General features: G+C 49.4%; 1 protein-coding gene across 1 annotated transcript in view; it reads right to left on the reverse strand.

Moving 5' to 3' along the window:
- Positions 1-15,264, reverse strand: part of XYLT1 (xylosyltransferase 1) — a 299,188-nt gene that overhangs the window by 125,685 nt on the left and 158,239 nt on the right. The window contains exon 3 of the mRNA XM_036280267.1: positions 2,509-3,016. Within this exon, the coding sequence (XP_036136160.1) occupies positions 2,509-3,016 (508 nt within the window). The remainder of the gene's footprint in view (positions 1-2,508; positions 3,017-15,264) is intronic.

Here is a 15,264-nt window from a genome sequence, read left to right on the forward strand (position 1 = left end):
TGGCATCATACAGGCTGAAGTTTGGGTGATGCTGAGCTCAGCAAAATGACAAGCACAGTGTGTACATCTGTGTATGTGTGCATGTGTGTATGTATATTTACCCACATATTAAATTTCTCTCCCCTCCCACTTCCATTTCTGCATTTAGCAGGAAATAAAAGAACCACTGGGCTGGAGCTCAAATCCTTCTTAGGCAGAGGGAAATCTGGGTGTCATAGTTTCCAGAAAGGGAACACAATCTCTGTATGGGGTGTAATTACATCTTAGCTTTCTGCAGAAGAATAGTTTATGGCTTAAATGCTATTAATTGTAAGCCGTTTTGTTCCACGGGAACTTGTTCATTGATAACTATCCAATTAGGGTTATTTTGCAATTAGTCTATTCACAGTAAATTTATTGCAAAAGGGGAGGCCGTGGTGCAGCAAATTAAAGCATTGCCGGGCCGGGTGCGCAATGGCTCTTAAATGCCAATCGTATTAACAGTCCCGGGCGGCTGTGCCACCTTGGCTGGTGCAGCAAAGGCCACAGGGAACCCCCGGCAAATTCACACTGAAAAACCACACTAGAGATGACTCAGTGTGACCCGGAGAAGCGTAGGGACCCTTGGCCTCCACTGGCAACATCCACCCTCCTGTTCCCCATTCACGTCCTCTCTTCTCCTTGCACCTACACTGGCAACAGAGACACAGCCTACAGGCCGCAGGACGTCCCTGAGAGCTGGCAATCTGAGCCAAGTGAGACCTTCAGCCTCCTGAAGAGGGAGAGGCTCTGAAACCCGCATTCTAATCCCACCTGTGCTATCTACTAGCTGTGCTCCTCCGGCCAAGTATTCAACCTCTTTAAGCCTCAGTTTCCGCATCAACAAAATGGGTTAACAGAGGTACCTCAGAGCCTTGTGTTAGATTCACTGTAATACAAGCTGCGAACAGTGTTGGATATACTAGTACAGTAGCCCCCCTTCCCCAAGACCCCCAGGGGATGCCTGAAACTGTGCAGAGTACTGAGCTCCATATATACTATGTTCTTTTCCATACATACTTATTTAGGATAAAGTTCGATTTATGAATTAGGCACAGTAAGTGATTAAAAACAACAATAAAATAGAACAATAACAATGTACTGACATAAAGGTTATGTGAATGTGGTAATATTAAGTAAACTAAGGATAGCTTGAACACAGCACTGCGATACCAATACAGTAGATCCGAGATCCCAGACGGCTACTAAGTGACTAATATACACTGTGGAGATGCTGGGCAGAGGGATGACTCCCATCCCAGGCAGGTGTATGGGGCCAGTACGAGATTTCATCATGCTACTCAGGACAGCGCACAACGTACAACTTATGCATTGTTCACTTCTGGAATTTCTCATTACTTCCAATATTTTCAGACCGTGGTTGAGCGCAGGTAACAGGAACCTCGGAAAACCACAGACCACGGGGGGCACTGCTGAATCTAGGACTGGTATCCAGCAGAAGTAAGCAGTCAACTTTGGTATACAATGCATCCCCAATATTATTCTCCTGGAAGGGCATTCAACTCGGCTTCCGTCACTTTTTTTGCCAGGCCCCACACAGGTTAACAAAAGACTTGAGAAACATCTCCCTCCACTGACCCCTGCGCTCTGTCGGCCGCGAGCTCCCAAGAACAAAGACGGGAACCACGTGGACAATGTCGACGAGGTGTTAAAATGCAAAGGAGAAATGAACTTAAGACAATCTTTCTATTTAAAAGTAAGTATAGGTACACATTTGCTACTAAAAAAACTCAAAATATACAGATGAACTTGAGTAAAAAGTGAGATTGTTCCCACTGCACCCCACCCGGGGGGCCACATGGACAGCTTCCAGGCCTCGCTGTGCCCTCAGCATGCGTGGCTGCCCCCCCCCCGACCCAAGTCCTTCATCATTCTGTGACCAGTGGTCAACAGAGAGGCCCCTGTTGGAGATGAGGAGGCCCGAATTCTAGCTCAGGTTCAGCCTCTGATAAACTGGGTGACTCTGGGGAAGTCTCCTCCCCTCTATAACAAAAGGCAATTTGAGTCTGAAATACTTTTTCTTTTCTTTTCTTTTTTTTTATCCTCACCCGAGGACATCCTTCCATTTTTTTTGTTCAGGTAGAGTGGGAGGGAGAGAGAGGAACAGAGAGAGAGAGAGAAACATCGATGTGAAAGGGACACATCGAGTGGCTGCCACCCGCACAACCGACCAGGGCCGGGGACAAACTGCAACCAAGGTACATGCCCCTAGCGGGAACCGAACCCGGGTCTCTCAGGACCGCAGGCCGACGCTCTAACCGCTGAGCCAAACCGGCCAGGGCTGAAATACTTTTTCATACGAGACCTCGAAATTCAGGGAGTACCAAAGAAATCAGATGTTGTGTCCCGATTTGGGGTTTGAAAACAAGGGCGCTCATTCTCAGCAGGACTGAAGATGTGAGCGGACGGGACCGGGGAGGAGGGAGGGCTGGAGAGGAGACGCGTCCCCGGCCTCGGGCTGCGGCTTACCTTCCAGCGGGCAGAACCGCGTCACCTTCTCTGGCATCAGCAGCCCGAGCTTGTGGCGGCAGTAGGTCTCGCCGATCTCCTGGCGGCAGTGCTTGGACTTGGAGCGCGACAGGGCGGAGATGGCCTCCTTGCCCGAGATGTCACACTTGGGTGGCTGGTCATACTTGATCTCGGGGGAGCTACCCCCGCTCTTCCTGGCATGGGGCTGTCTGGGGGCATCCTTCCCATGGCTACTGTTCACCGCAGCTCCCTCGCCAGGAGGCAGCACCTCGTTGGCGCCTTTGCCCGGGGACGCGTGTCCCTTCCCCTTCTCCTGCTCCAGCTTCCTTTTCAAAAGCTCCTTCTGTCGGCTCAGGGGCTTCTTGGCCAGCTCAGGCTGGTGCTTCTGCTTCTGTGTCCTGGGGGCAAAGTTGCTGTTGTCCACATTCTCGAAGTCCTTGGGGACCGAGTTCTCGTTGTTGCTGTCCGTCCGCACTTTCTCTTTGGGCCGGTGAGAGAAGTAGCCATCCTGGAGAAGACGGGAAAGAAACACGGGAGAGAAACTTTACTGAACGATCGCGCAAAGCGGGTCGGTCCGTGGAGAGCGGGGCCCGGACGACTGGAAGTCTGGGCCCTGGCGTGAGGCCCCACCTTTGCTATGAGCTTAACTGCAGGTAAGATTTTTCTCTCTGGACCTCAGTTTCCCCATCTGAAAACATGAGATGCTCCAACTAGAAACTAAGTGCTTTTGCAGCACTCAAGGATTATGACTATGAGGCTCAACACGGGTTATGAACATACCCCCCTTTCCAATAAGTTTCCTTGACTACCTCTGACTGCATTATGGACGTTTTATTCCAGCTTCCTGTTTAAATTTCAGCAAAGAGTGCTTTGATGGTGTGTTTAAGGGCTGACAATGCTACAATAAAGTTATAAAGAGAAAAAATATTAGTGGGATATTATATACATCCCACTGCCTTTTAGGATCTGTTCATGGATCTGTGCCCATAGGAGAGACCGGATGGAGCCCGAGTCAGTTCCGAAGGAGAGACATCGCTGGGCATTTGGGAGGAGCACACCTTTGCAGAAGGAGCCTTACAGTGCGTCCCAGGGGAGACGCAAACTTGGGACACACTTGTGTTTGAGCTCTGATTCTTGGTGTCTGTACCTGGGGCAGAACTGATCTAGCCACTTGGGGGCCAAGAGAAAGGCCAGGAGTCCTTCGGGCAAGGGAAGCAGGCGCCCCAAACTCAGCTCTTTCCTGTATCATCCCTAAAACACGTCAATTCTGCTGACAGCCCACTGGCGAGGCCTTACCCCAAAGAGTATCCGCTGTCCCAAAGCCAGCCCTCGAGGGGACCTCTGAAGCCACAGAGAACACTACCTGGTCCCATACATCTACCCCGCCGCTACAGAAATGCATCGGCCACAAGGAGAAGTTCTGAGGGAAGATTTTTCCGTTACTTTTCCTGACTTTGCCTCTGAAGGGCTCCCAAGGAAGGGGTGCGGACAGAGCAGGGGAGGCAGCGCTGGTGCGGTGTCCGGGAGGCGGGCACTCAGCGTGGCTCCTCCTCCAGCAGGTGGGCAAACTCCTTGGCGGCCAATTCCCACCTGCCGCTTGTTTCTCTAGGTACACTTTTATCGAATCATGGCTATGCCCGTTCATTCATGTATTATCTAGGGCTGCTTCTGTGCTACAGCAGCAGAGATCTAAAATATTTCTGTCTGGCCTTTTAAGAAAAAGGGTGCAAACCCCAGCTCTCCAGGAGCGTGAGTTTAAAAGGCCCCCTTCCCTTGGGTTTGCTTTGGCTGGTTGTGACCCCAATGCGCCCACTTGGCTCAGAGGTGGTCTGGAGAAGAAGCCACATGTGGCCACCCCTTCTGGTCTGTGGCATCGAGCACTGATTTCTCCTGTTCGGACGGGGCTGGAAGAATGACAGCTGCTTCTGAGCCCTCGTGGCCATTCTGTAAGTTGAAGATTGCTATTCTCATTTTACAGGCGAGGGGACGGAGCATCCGTTAACAAGCGACTTGTCCAAGGTAATGCAGCAAACCACAGACCTCGTGCCCTGGGCTACCCATTCCACTACCTACTTTCAGAAGCTACAGAACTTTTTGACCCCCCATCACCCTGCTCCTTAGGCACTGGAGCCTGGCTTTGTACCCCAAGCCATCCACCCCACCCACTCCCAACCAGATAAATGGATCTGAGATAGGCATGTCACCTGCAAATAGCCAGCAAGTGGCAGGGAATCAGAGAGAGGGAGGGGACAGTGAGTAGGGGCCATGAAGCACCAGGAGCTTGAGGCACGGGAGCTGGGGGGTAGTGGGGTCAGTAGAGGGACATAAAGAGATGCCGAGAAGGGAGAGCTGAGTCTGTCTTGAATCACGGAGCGGCTGCTGGTCATACACAGAAGCCGATGTTATATCCTGGCTGGTGATGGGACCTTCCGGTTCTGACACCTGGTTCGGGTCTTTCTTACCTCCCCACATAGACTTGCAAGAACCCCCCTCCCCCCAGTGAGGTTCTGTGTCTGCCCTTGAACCCCACTGATAGTCCTCTTCTCCCTTCCTTCTGTCCAGAGGCCCCTGAAGAATCCTAAGCAGCTTCTCAGATGCAGTTCCTGAGCACTTGCCACGAGCCAGGAACCACGCACTAAGTGATTCACAGGTATAACTTACTGGATGTCCACAATGACCCAGTGGGAGGGACTCTCCTCGCCGTTTCACAGAAAGAGGAACCAAGCTGTTCTTACAACATTCCTGAGCACACAGCAAGTGCCAGGCCCCGTGCTGCGTCCTTCTGTGTGATATGTCACTTGACCTTCAGAAATAACTTCCACCCAGCCGGTGTGGCTCAGTGGTTGAGCACCAACCTGTGCACTAAGAGGTCGCCAGTTCGATTCCCGGTCAGGGCACTTGCCCAGGTTGTGGGCCAAATCCCCAGTGGGGGGCATGCAAGAGGCGGCCAATAGATGTTCTCTCTCATCGATGTTTGTATCTCTCTCTCCCTCTCCCTTCCTCTCTCTCTAATATCAATAAAAAAGAAAAAAAGAGAGAGAAATAACATCCAGGGTAAGTACTAGTATTCTCCTATCTTACAGAGAGGGGAAAAAGCTTGGGGACATTCAGTAACTTGCCCAAAGTCATCTGGGAGAGGAAGTGAACTTGTCTCTTCTGGTTGGTTGAGAGGTAAACCAAAGAGCATTTAGCTCCCTTTTCTCTATGGGGAAGTGGGGGCGGGTATCTCCCTGTGTGATCAGATAACCTAGGTTGGGATGGAGTTGGATGCGGGAACAGGGATGCTATTCAAGGAAGCACTCAACAAATATTTCTGTCCTCTTCCTTCTAGGCACATGATCAGATTACATTTCCCATCCCCTGCAAATCAGGCAGAGCCAAGCAACTTGCTGTGGCCAAGACAAGTGACAGAAGCCAGGGCACAATTTGCCACATCCCTCCCCTCACCACAGCATCCAGTGAAGGTCCTGTATCCCTGAGGCCAGTGTGGAGCAGAGGCTCCACCAGCCCCCCAGGCAGACATGAACCTCTGCTGCTTTCTGTCACTGAGATTCGGGGATCTTTGTTACTGCAGCGTGTTCCAGCTCATCCTGGTTAACACAGGAACCAACCTGATCTACTTTCTCCATCCCAGCTGTCCTCTGGTACAAAAGCCATTTTCCTTTTTTTGTCTCTAACCATAAGAAAATCGGTTCAATGACACCTGCTGTCCCGGAACATGAATTTAAATTCTGTCCCCGAGCCCGATTTCGAGAAGTTAACGAGAAGGCAGAGAGGAAGCAGAAGAGCCTCTGTCCTAACAGCCATCTGCATCCTCTCTCATCAGACACATCCTGAGTGTCACTCCTGGGCTGTTCCCTTCCCTCATTAACTGAGGATTGCAATTTGGCCCCCTGAGCAGAAAGCCTCCATAAACCACTGATTTCAAGAGCTCACGAGTGTGAGCACTTTCTGGCAGAAACTCAGCAAAACCCGACACAGGAAACACTGCCATGGACGAAGCTTATCCGACCTTCGAGAATGGCCGAGTCCTCTGGTTAATTTGTGGTTATCGGGACCAGACGTCCCCATCAGTTCTCATATGGCTCTTGATTTCTACGTGTCATCTACTCAGAGAGGCCCCACAGTGGGGCTGACTGGCTCGGCGTGGCCCTGTGGCCTTCAGTAGCATCCAGAAAAGTCAGAGAGCGGGGAAGTCGGGGAGATCCGGAGGCCTGGCGCCTCCTGTCACCCCGAGTCAATGCTATTTTCTCTAGCAGCGGACTTCTCCCTCCTCTCCCTCCTCTTCCTGTTTTAAATATTATTTTGTTATGGGAGGAACACTTAACACATTTATCTTCAACCCATGTGTAAGTGCACAGCACAGTGTTGGTATCTGTCGGCGCGATGTTGGACAGATGACGTCTGGAACTCACGCGTCGTGTGTGACTGAGACTTCATGATCGGCATCTCCCCATTTCCCGGCCCCAGGCCCCGGAAACCACCATTCCGCTTTCTGCTCCGAGGACTTTGGTTATTTCAGATTCCTCGCCTAAATTTCAGATCATGCCACACGTGTCCTTCTAGGACTGGCTTACATCACTCCTCTGTGTTGTCGTAAATGGCAGGACTTCCCTTTTGAAAAGGCTGAAACGTATCCCATTGTACGGACAGACCACCTTCTCTGTATCCATCCACCCCTCTGAGAACAGGCGATGTCACACCTCACCTTCCTGCCCGCCAGAGGCAAACAGGTCTCAGCTCCCCTCTCCTTTCCCTGGAGACCCGAGACCCAGAAATCCAAACCCAGGGTCCCTTCCTCTGAAACCAACCTTGAGAGGTTTCTAGGCAAATGCGTACAGGATAACCTTCACCCTCTCGGCGTCCATGGACCCTCATACTCCGGCCCTCACACACTGTGTGGCCCCAACCCCCTCCGAAAGGGCTAAGCAGGCAGCACGGTCCTAGTTCAGAGGAGAAAATGGGGGCACAGGGCACATATGTCTGGACCAAAGCCACGCTCCTAGAATCGCAGTGACTCTCCCCGCCTCCTTCCCCTCATGCGGAAAATGGGCACAATACCCATCCTTACCGCGCGGGCACGTCGGTGAGGATGGATTATGGAAAACTTGCAAACCGTATGCACCACCCAAAGAGAAGGAAGAATGAGCAGTGACCCAGATCAGTAATTAACACTGGGCTTCAACCATCCCAGCCCTGAGGGCCTCCGTCTGGAGTACAGACTGGTCACCATTCCTTCATTAGGATCAACTAGCTGCGTCCTCTTTATTCTTAGCGGGACCCCACACCCTCACCTTGGGCTGTTTATGCAAATGCAACCCTTCAACTTATTTTATTTTAATGTACTTATGACAATGATTGCGCATTCCGATGTTTGCGTGAGCGCTTCAGAATTCTAATTGCTCTGCTGTAGCCTCACCGCCCAGCTGCTGCTCGAATCCATTTTTATTCCGAAGAAATAATGAGATGCAATAATGTCCTCCATTCCCATTCAACCTTGGGCATGTTTAGATCCAATTTCACCCAGGTAGAAATCTGCTCAACACAGTATGGCTCCCAGAGGCAGGTTGCGTGACCCAGGCTGCTGTTCGAGAGACACCGGGGTCTGTTCCTGTCTTTCCCCGGTTCGCTAACGTGCAGACTTCAGGATGGATCTCGACTCACTCCATCTATTGAATCCGGGCCCTTGGTCCCGTTTTGGAGGGTGGGATGAGTCACTGTGGTTTCTTTGTTTGTTTGTTTTATCCTCACCTGAGGACATTTTTTTTTTTTTTTTTTTTTTGCATTTATCTTCAGATAGAGCAGAAGGGAGGAAGAGAGAGAGAGAAACATCGATGTAAGAGAGACACACTGAGTGGCCGCCACCCACACGACCCCAACCCGGGCCAGGGACAAACTGCAACTGAAGTACGTGCACTTAGTGGGAACTGAACCCGCGACTCTCTGGTCTGCAGGCCGATGCTCTAACCACTGAGTGGGCAGGGCCACTGTGTTTTCTTTAACTATCCATTCCTGGACAAACCTTAGAAAGAACACTGGACGGGAAGGGAAAAGTCCTGGGTTCTTGTCTTGCTTCAGCACCTGTTGATGTTCTCCTCTGTAAAGCAACAGGTCCTGAGAGTGTGTTTCTAGACATTCTCTGAATTAATCACTAATAGATATGCTCAACTCACAAACTTCTGCCGTTTCAGCTCACTGAGAAATAATCTGATGAACTTTGAGAGACTAGGGGCCAAGGGGAAAATGGACACTCCCCAGGGCCTCCGGTCTTCCCCCTGCTTCATCCTTTGATTATTACCTCTGGCAGCTCTTGAACCTGGGACAGATCACATCATCTCTCTGTGCCTCAAGTTCCTCACCCATCCCCTGGGTCTGAGGCTGGGACCTCCTCCCAGGGACTGAGAGGATCTATAAAGCACAGAACACAGTGTGTGACACACACAAGGTGCTTACGAAACACGCGTCTCTTAGAAAGTTCACGTACAGCGTCAGTATCCATGCTTCTGCACATACGAATTCGTTTACTCCACATGATGACCCGATGAAGGAGACGCTCTATTATTCTGCCCAATTTTCAGATGGGAGCACTAAGGTTCAGGACAGCTACGTGTCTAAATCTAGATCTAGGAAGTAGAGGAGTCGGGATCTGAACCCAGGCCATCGGGATGCAAAGGCCATGGCCTGCCAACACCACGGTGCCTCTTAGCTGCTATTAGGAACATGAACGGTGCCAAAAGGAAACCCTGGCCAGTTGTGCTGTTCAGATGTGAGGGCACCTGTCCGACCACTCACTCATCGCGACCAGTTTGCACCACGAGGGCACACAGCCAGCGGAGTAGCTATTTGCTGTTTAACTCAGTGTCCGAGGCTTTATTCCAATCACCAAGGTGACCAAGGCCATTGGGAAGGACACTGGGGGAATAGCCCGCATCCGCTTCCAAAAAACCCTCAGTGCCAGGGTAGACAGGGTGGAGGCGCAGAGTGCATGGCTGCACCCAATTAGGAGAGGCAATTACCCTGGCTGCCAATGCAAATAGACCTAACAGAGGCCCCTGGCCAGGCTCATTCACATGCACTAACCATGGCTGGGCTGGCCAGCACTTAGAAACCCATGGGCCACACTGGGCACGAATAGGTCCTGTTTTAACAAAACCCTAAATAATAGCCGGGTGCCATTTAGCAAATTTATTTATGTTAACGCCATGCACAGCATGGGGGGATGGGGGAGGCAGCTGGGTGGCTGGAGCTGGCCTGGGAGCCAGACTCCGCCCCCTAACCCTGAGATCCAGGGAAAGAAGCTTACCTTAGAGACTCCACGTTCTCCTTCACCAAAAAAAGGGGTAAGAAGACCTACTCTGCAAAAGTGAGACAGAGATGAAGTTGTATTTAATTCTATTTAATAAAAGAACATTTAGCGTGATGTTTGGTAACACTGAGCACTCAATGGACATCACTGGCTGGTCCCTGGATGAGCAGACCTAACTCTTCGGGGAAGGCTGGGTGTTGAGGTTCAGCGCATTCAAATCTGCCCTCTGCCACTCTGCTGGTGGTGTGGGGGCCGTCCCTGACTCTGGGAGCGTGGTGTACCTCTCTGTAAGACAGGCATAATAACGCGTAACTGCATGATGGGGCTTTTATGAGAGTTAAAAGAATTAATACATGTACTGCACTTAGCATAATGCCTTGCACTTAATCAACGGTAGCTATAATGTATTAAAATAGAATGCTTGCAATGATGATCCAATGTGTGGTTCTCCGAGTGGGGACTGGGGACTCCTGAGGGACGGTCCCTAAGACCCTTTCTGGGGACCTTTAAGGTCAAACTATTTCTATCAGAATATGAAGCTGTTATTTTCCCTTTTTCCCCTCATTCTCTGACAAGCATACAGTAGAGTTTTCCAGAGCTAATATGACAAGTGAAATCATAACAAATTGAAAGCAGAAGCAAACGTAAGAATCAGTTGTCTTCTGTTAAGGCAGGTATTACAAAGATTTGCAAAAATGGAGAACAAGATCTCTCTTTTAATTACATGTGTTTGCGCTATAAAAAAAAGATTTGTATTTTTCATAAAATCTTTACTTATACAGACCTACGAGTTATTATTGTTACTTTAAGTAAATTAATAAACATTTTAAGAATGCCTTAGTTTAAATTTAAGTAAATAGAAGTAACTGATAGATATAATCTACGCAAACAAAAGCTCTTTGGGAGTTCCCAATAATGTCTGAAAGTACAGAGGCCCTGAGACTAACCAGTTTGAGAACTGCAGACACAATACATGCTCATAATCCTACATATTTAGTCGTTAAGGAAATAAAAAGTTTAGGGTCTTTTTTAGGTTGGGTGTTTCACTATACGCCAAGCCTGTGTCTTTTTAAAAATATATGTTTTTTTGCCTGGCTAGTGTGGCTCAGTGGTTGAGCATCGACCCATGCACCAAGAGGTCGCCAGTTTGATTCCTGGTCAGGGCACATGCCCAGGTTGTGGGCCCGATCCCCAGTGGGGGGCATGCAGGAGGTGGCCAACCGATGTTCTCGCTCATTGATGTTTTTCTCTCTCTCCCCCTTCCTTTCTCTCTAAAACCAATAAAGGAAAAAAAAATTTAAATATATGTTTTCATTGATTTTAGAGAGAGAGGAAGAGAGAGGCAGAGAGAGAGAGAAACATTAATGTGCGAGAGAAACATTGATCCCTTGCCTCCCATGTGCACCTCAACACGGGATGAGTGGGGCAAACCCACAACCTGGGCATGTACCCTGACCAGGAATAGAACTAGGGCCCTTTTGGTGCATGGGACGACGCTCAACCAATTGAACCACACCGGCCAGGAGAAGGCTGTGGATTTATGTTTTACGCGTATGTACAATAAATATACATGAGACAGAAACTAGGTCAAGTGGAAATGGGGTGCTGATAAATGCTTTTAGAGAGAGAGACAGCAGGAACCTGGACCCCTGAAGCCCTAACCATCCTCAGGGAGGGAGGGTGACCATCCGACAGAGATCTGCCCCCTTGACCAAACCCTAGCCAGGCCCGTCCAAGCCCTTCTCAACCAGGCTCAACGTTGGCCTCTCCAGGCGAGCAAATACTACCCTAGTTTCTGATGGCTCAGTGTCACATCCTAGGGTGACTCCAGGCCCCTTGTAGTCTCTGCCTGAGAAAACTCGAGGCTGCTGAAAACATTTAGCTTGTTTCAGCCAAACCCTAGACAGGGCCCGTGTGCCAGCCTCTGTGGGAGGGGAGGTGTCTGACTTGGACGAGCACCAGTTAGCAAACCCAGACAGGTTGCACAGGGACCTACTCCTCTTCCTTTTGTTTGTTGTCATTTTCCCCATCCCTGACTCTACTGAGCCCCCACTCACCCCCTCCCAGTCCTTCATGCTCCGTTCAAAAGGCCCAGTCACCTCTGTACAAGTCTCAGCGGAGTTCATTAATGCTGGACCCTCCCCTAATGCTGTAGTATTTTACTCATTAAAACCTGTCCTTACGGCTTTGTTATTGTGGACACTGCCCAAGGCCCTATGGCCTGGACCTCGACCCCCAAATGCCACGACCTTGAGGCCTAAGCACCGAAGTCCCGTGGCTGTGTGCCCAGAGCCCGGCACAGGTCCCGACCCATGTGCGCCTTCAGCCTCAGCAGGCCGATGTGACAGTGGCGGTCACAGTGAACAACCCAGCTTGCTTCAATTACAAAGCCTTTGGATACTTCTAAGGACAGTTTCTCAACTGTGACACTACTGACATTCTGAGCGGCTAACCTTTTATTGTGGGGTGTTTCTGTGCATTGTGGGGTGTTTAGCAGCATCTGTGACCTCGACGCACTAGGTAACAGCTCTATGACAACCGAAAATGTCTCTAGACATTGCCGAATGTCCCCTGGGTGGCAAAAATCACCGCTCTGGGGCAATGGCTCCAGAGGTCAATGCTGCCAGACTCAGCCGTCCACACCCTGTTCCCAAACAAAACAGCAGGCCCAGTGACCAGCCAACGTGGTCAGAACAGGGGAACTGAGCTGGGAAGAAAGGAGATGACCAGAGGAAGCGGCCGAGTTAACCCAAGAAGGGTGCTCTGGAGGCGATCGGGAGAAGCGGTGACCACACTGGGGAATGGGAGAAGGGTTAGGGGGTGACCCCCAGAAGGGGAGAGGCATTCATTCGGGCAGTGGAGGGGCCTCTAAGCTGATGGCACATCCTTTAATGTAAGTCAGAGGTCACCCTGGGGACCCAGTGGTTTCACCAAGTGCACAGACGTTGTGTTTGCTCTGCAGAGCGCTTTCCTTTGTTTGGGTTTTAATGCCAGGCAACATTTCAATACCTGGAGACTTCATCTAAAAATCAGGAATTCTGTCCTCTCTTGAAACATCAGGGGAGCTGACAACACGGGGCTGGGTTCCCTTATGTGACTGTCATCTGGGGCTGAGCAGTGGCCTGGTGGTGTCTAGAAAGGACATCTGCTCTGGAGGTCATCACAGCTCCCTTCCAGCCTGGTCCATGTTCCCTCACCACCTACACACTGGGAACCTGGGCCGGGCCACTGCCTGAAACCAAGGGCCCATGATCTCCAGGTAACTGTCTCCTGAGCCTTGCTTCAAAGGTCTCAGGACCCTTAACAGATCCTTTTCTTCCAGGGGCTTTGATGGAAGTGAGACTGTCCCTCACAGAGTGTTCTGAAAGCATGTCGTGGCATTTCTGGTTGCCACAATGACCACGGGATGCTCCTGGCAGTTAGTGGGTGGGGACGCCAGACCCCTAGCAGTGCTTGGGAACACGGGCTGCTGGGCGCGGAGGGACTGTCCGGCGTCCTGAAGGGATGTCTGAAGGTCTCCATGTCAACTGGGTGAACAGCTCATATTTAATTAGTGGGGCCAGGAACCTAGGTCAAATGTACACATAACAGAGTACTTTGGAATGATTTCAATGTACCTGAATTTTCTATGAAAAGACATTACCATTTAATGCAAGGGGGCCTTTTACATCATTCAGAGTTTTACCTTGATTTCAAAAAATTACATCATCCACGTTCACACAAGCTGTGGCTGTAAGTTACCAATGAACACACCTGTTATCCACCTGTATTTTAACTACTGAACTGCCTGTGTTTTAACACACCTGACCTCCTCATGTGTCTTCCAGCCCTCGCTACTCAAAGTACAGCCCACAGGCAGCAGCAGCAACATTCCCCTGGGAGTTCACTAGCGATGCAGGGTCTTGGGCCCCCACCTGGACCAACATTTTAACAAGATCCTCAGGCGAGTCATTGACATGTTAATGTCCGAGAAGTGCCAGCCTAGTTGTGCCTGATCCTTTACAGCACGCGATATACGTTGTTTTTATTACAAATTATTTTCCTATTTTATGTTATCATTACGGCAGTAGACGGATCTGTTTTTGAGTTGTGAGTTTAAGTAGGTGATAGGTATGGATTTCATTTCAGGAGAGATAAAAGGAATCTTTGGGAAGATCGGTTGCATGAAGTGGGGGCCGGGTCTGATCGGGGTGAGAAGCACTGGTTGATGCATTCTCTGAACTTTAACTGGGGACCTACTCCCTGCCAGGCATGGCAGCGGGGGAGGACAGGAGGGTGAACTGAGACGAGCTTCCTGTTGTGGGTTATATGTACATAATTCATTTCAGTGCAGGGCCAGAGGCAGAAAGGGCGTGCAGAGGTGTGTCATGGGTCATCAAGGATTGGAAGCTGGTCAGGGGTCCAGGGGAAGTGGAGGAAGCTTTCACAGAGAAAGCAGTTTTCCTGCCCAATCTTAGGAAGAAAGAGTAGGTCATGAGGCAGACAAAGAAGTCAAAAGTTAAACTTGGCAATAAAAAGTAGCTAATAATTATTGAACATTTATTCTAGAACTTGCCAAACACCTGACACAGATCTTTTTTTTTTTTTAAATCTCAGAACAATTCACAAATCACAAGGGGAATCCCTTCCAATTTTTACATATCTGAAACCTTCCCATTGTTTATTTTAAACATCTTACAATTTTATTTGTCAATCATACCTCAGTAAACCTGGGGGGTCGGTCCCACAACAACTATACTGGGTAGGTCCTGTTATTATCCACATTTTACAGTGAAACTATGGAGGCACAGAGAGGTTAACTAACATGCTCCGAATCACACAGCCTGGTTAGAAAACTTGCACACTACTCTCATGGCTAGTAACAACTAGCCCTTGTACTATTATCAGTAAGTCAGCAAACAAGTGTTGATGAGGGTGTGGAGTAAAGGGAACCCTCATGCACTGTTGGTGGGATTTCAAATTAGTGTAGCCACTACGGAAACCAGCATAGCAGTTCCCCCCAAAAATTAAAAACAGAATTACTATGTGACCCAGTAATACCACTTCTGGGTATTTACTGAAGAAATCCAAAACACTAATCTGAAAAGAGATAATCACCTTTATTTCATTTCAACAGTATTTACAATAGCCAAGATATGAAAGCAACCTAAGTATCATTATTAGACAGTTGAATGAACAAGATGCGGTGTGTGTATATACACACACACACACACACACACACACACACACAGTGGAATACTACTCAGCCATAAAAAAGAATGAAATCCTAGCATTTGCAACAACACAGATGGACCTAGAGGGTATTATGCTAAGTGAGATAAGTCAGACAGAGAAAGACAAATGCCATATGATTTCACTTATACGTAGAATCTAAACAACAAAATAAAGAACAAACAAAACAGAAACAAACTCATGGACACAGAGAACAAACTGATTGTCGTCAGATGGGA

The sequence above is a fragment of the Molossus molossus genome, unplaced genomic scaffold, assembly GCF_014108415.1.
Source record: "Molossus molossus isolate mMolMol1 unplaced genomic scaffold, mMolMol1.p scaffold_m16_p_3, whole genome shotgun sequence".
Lineage (NCBI taxonomy): Eukaryota > Metazoa > Chordata > Mammalia > Chiroptera > Molossidae > Molossus > Molossus molossus.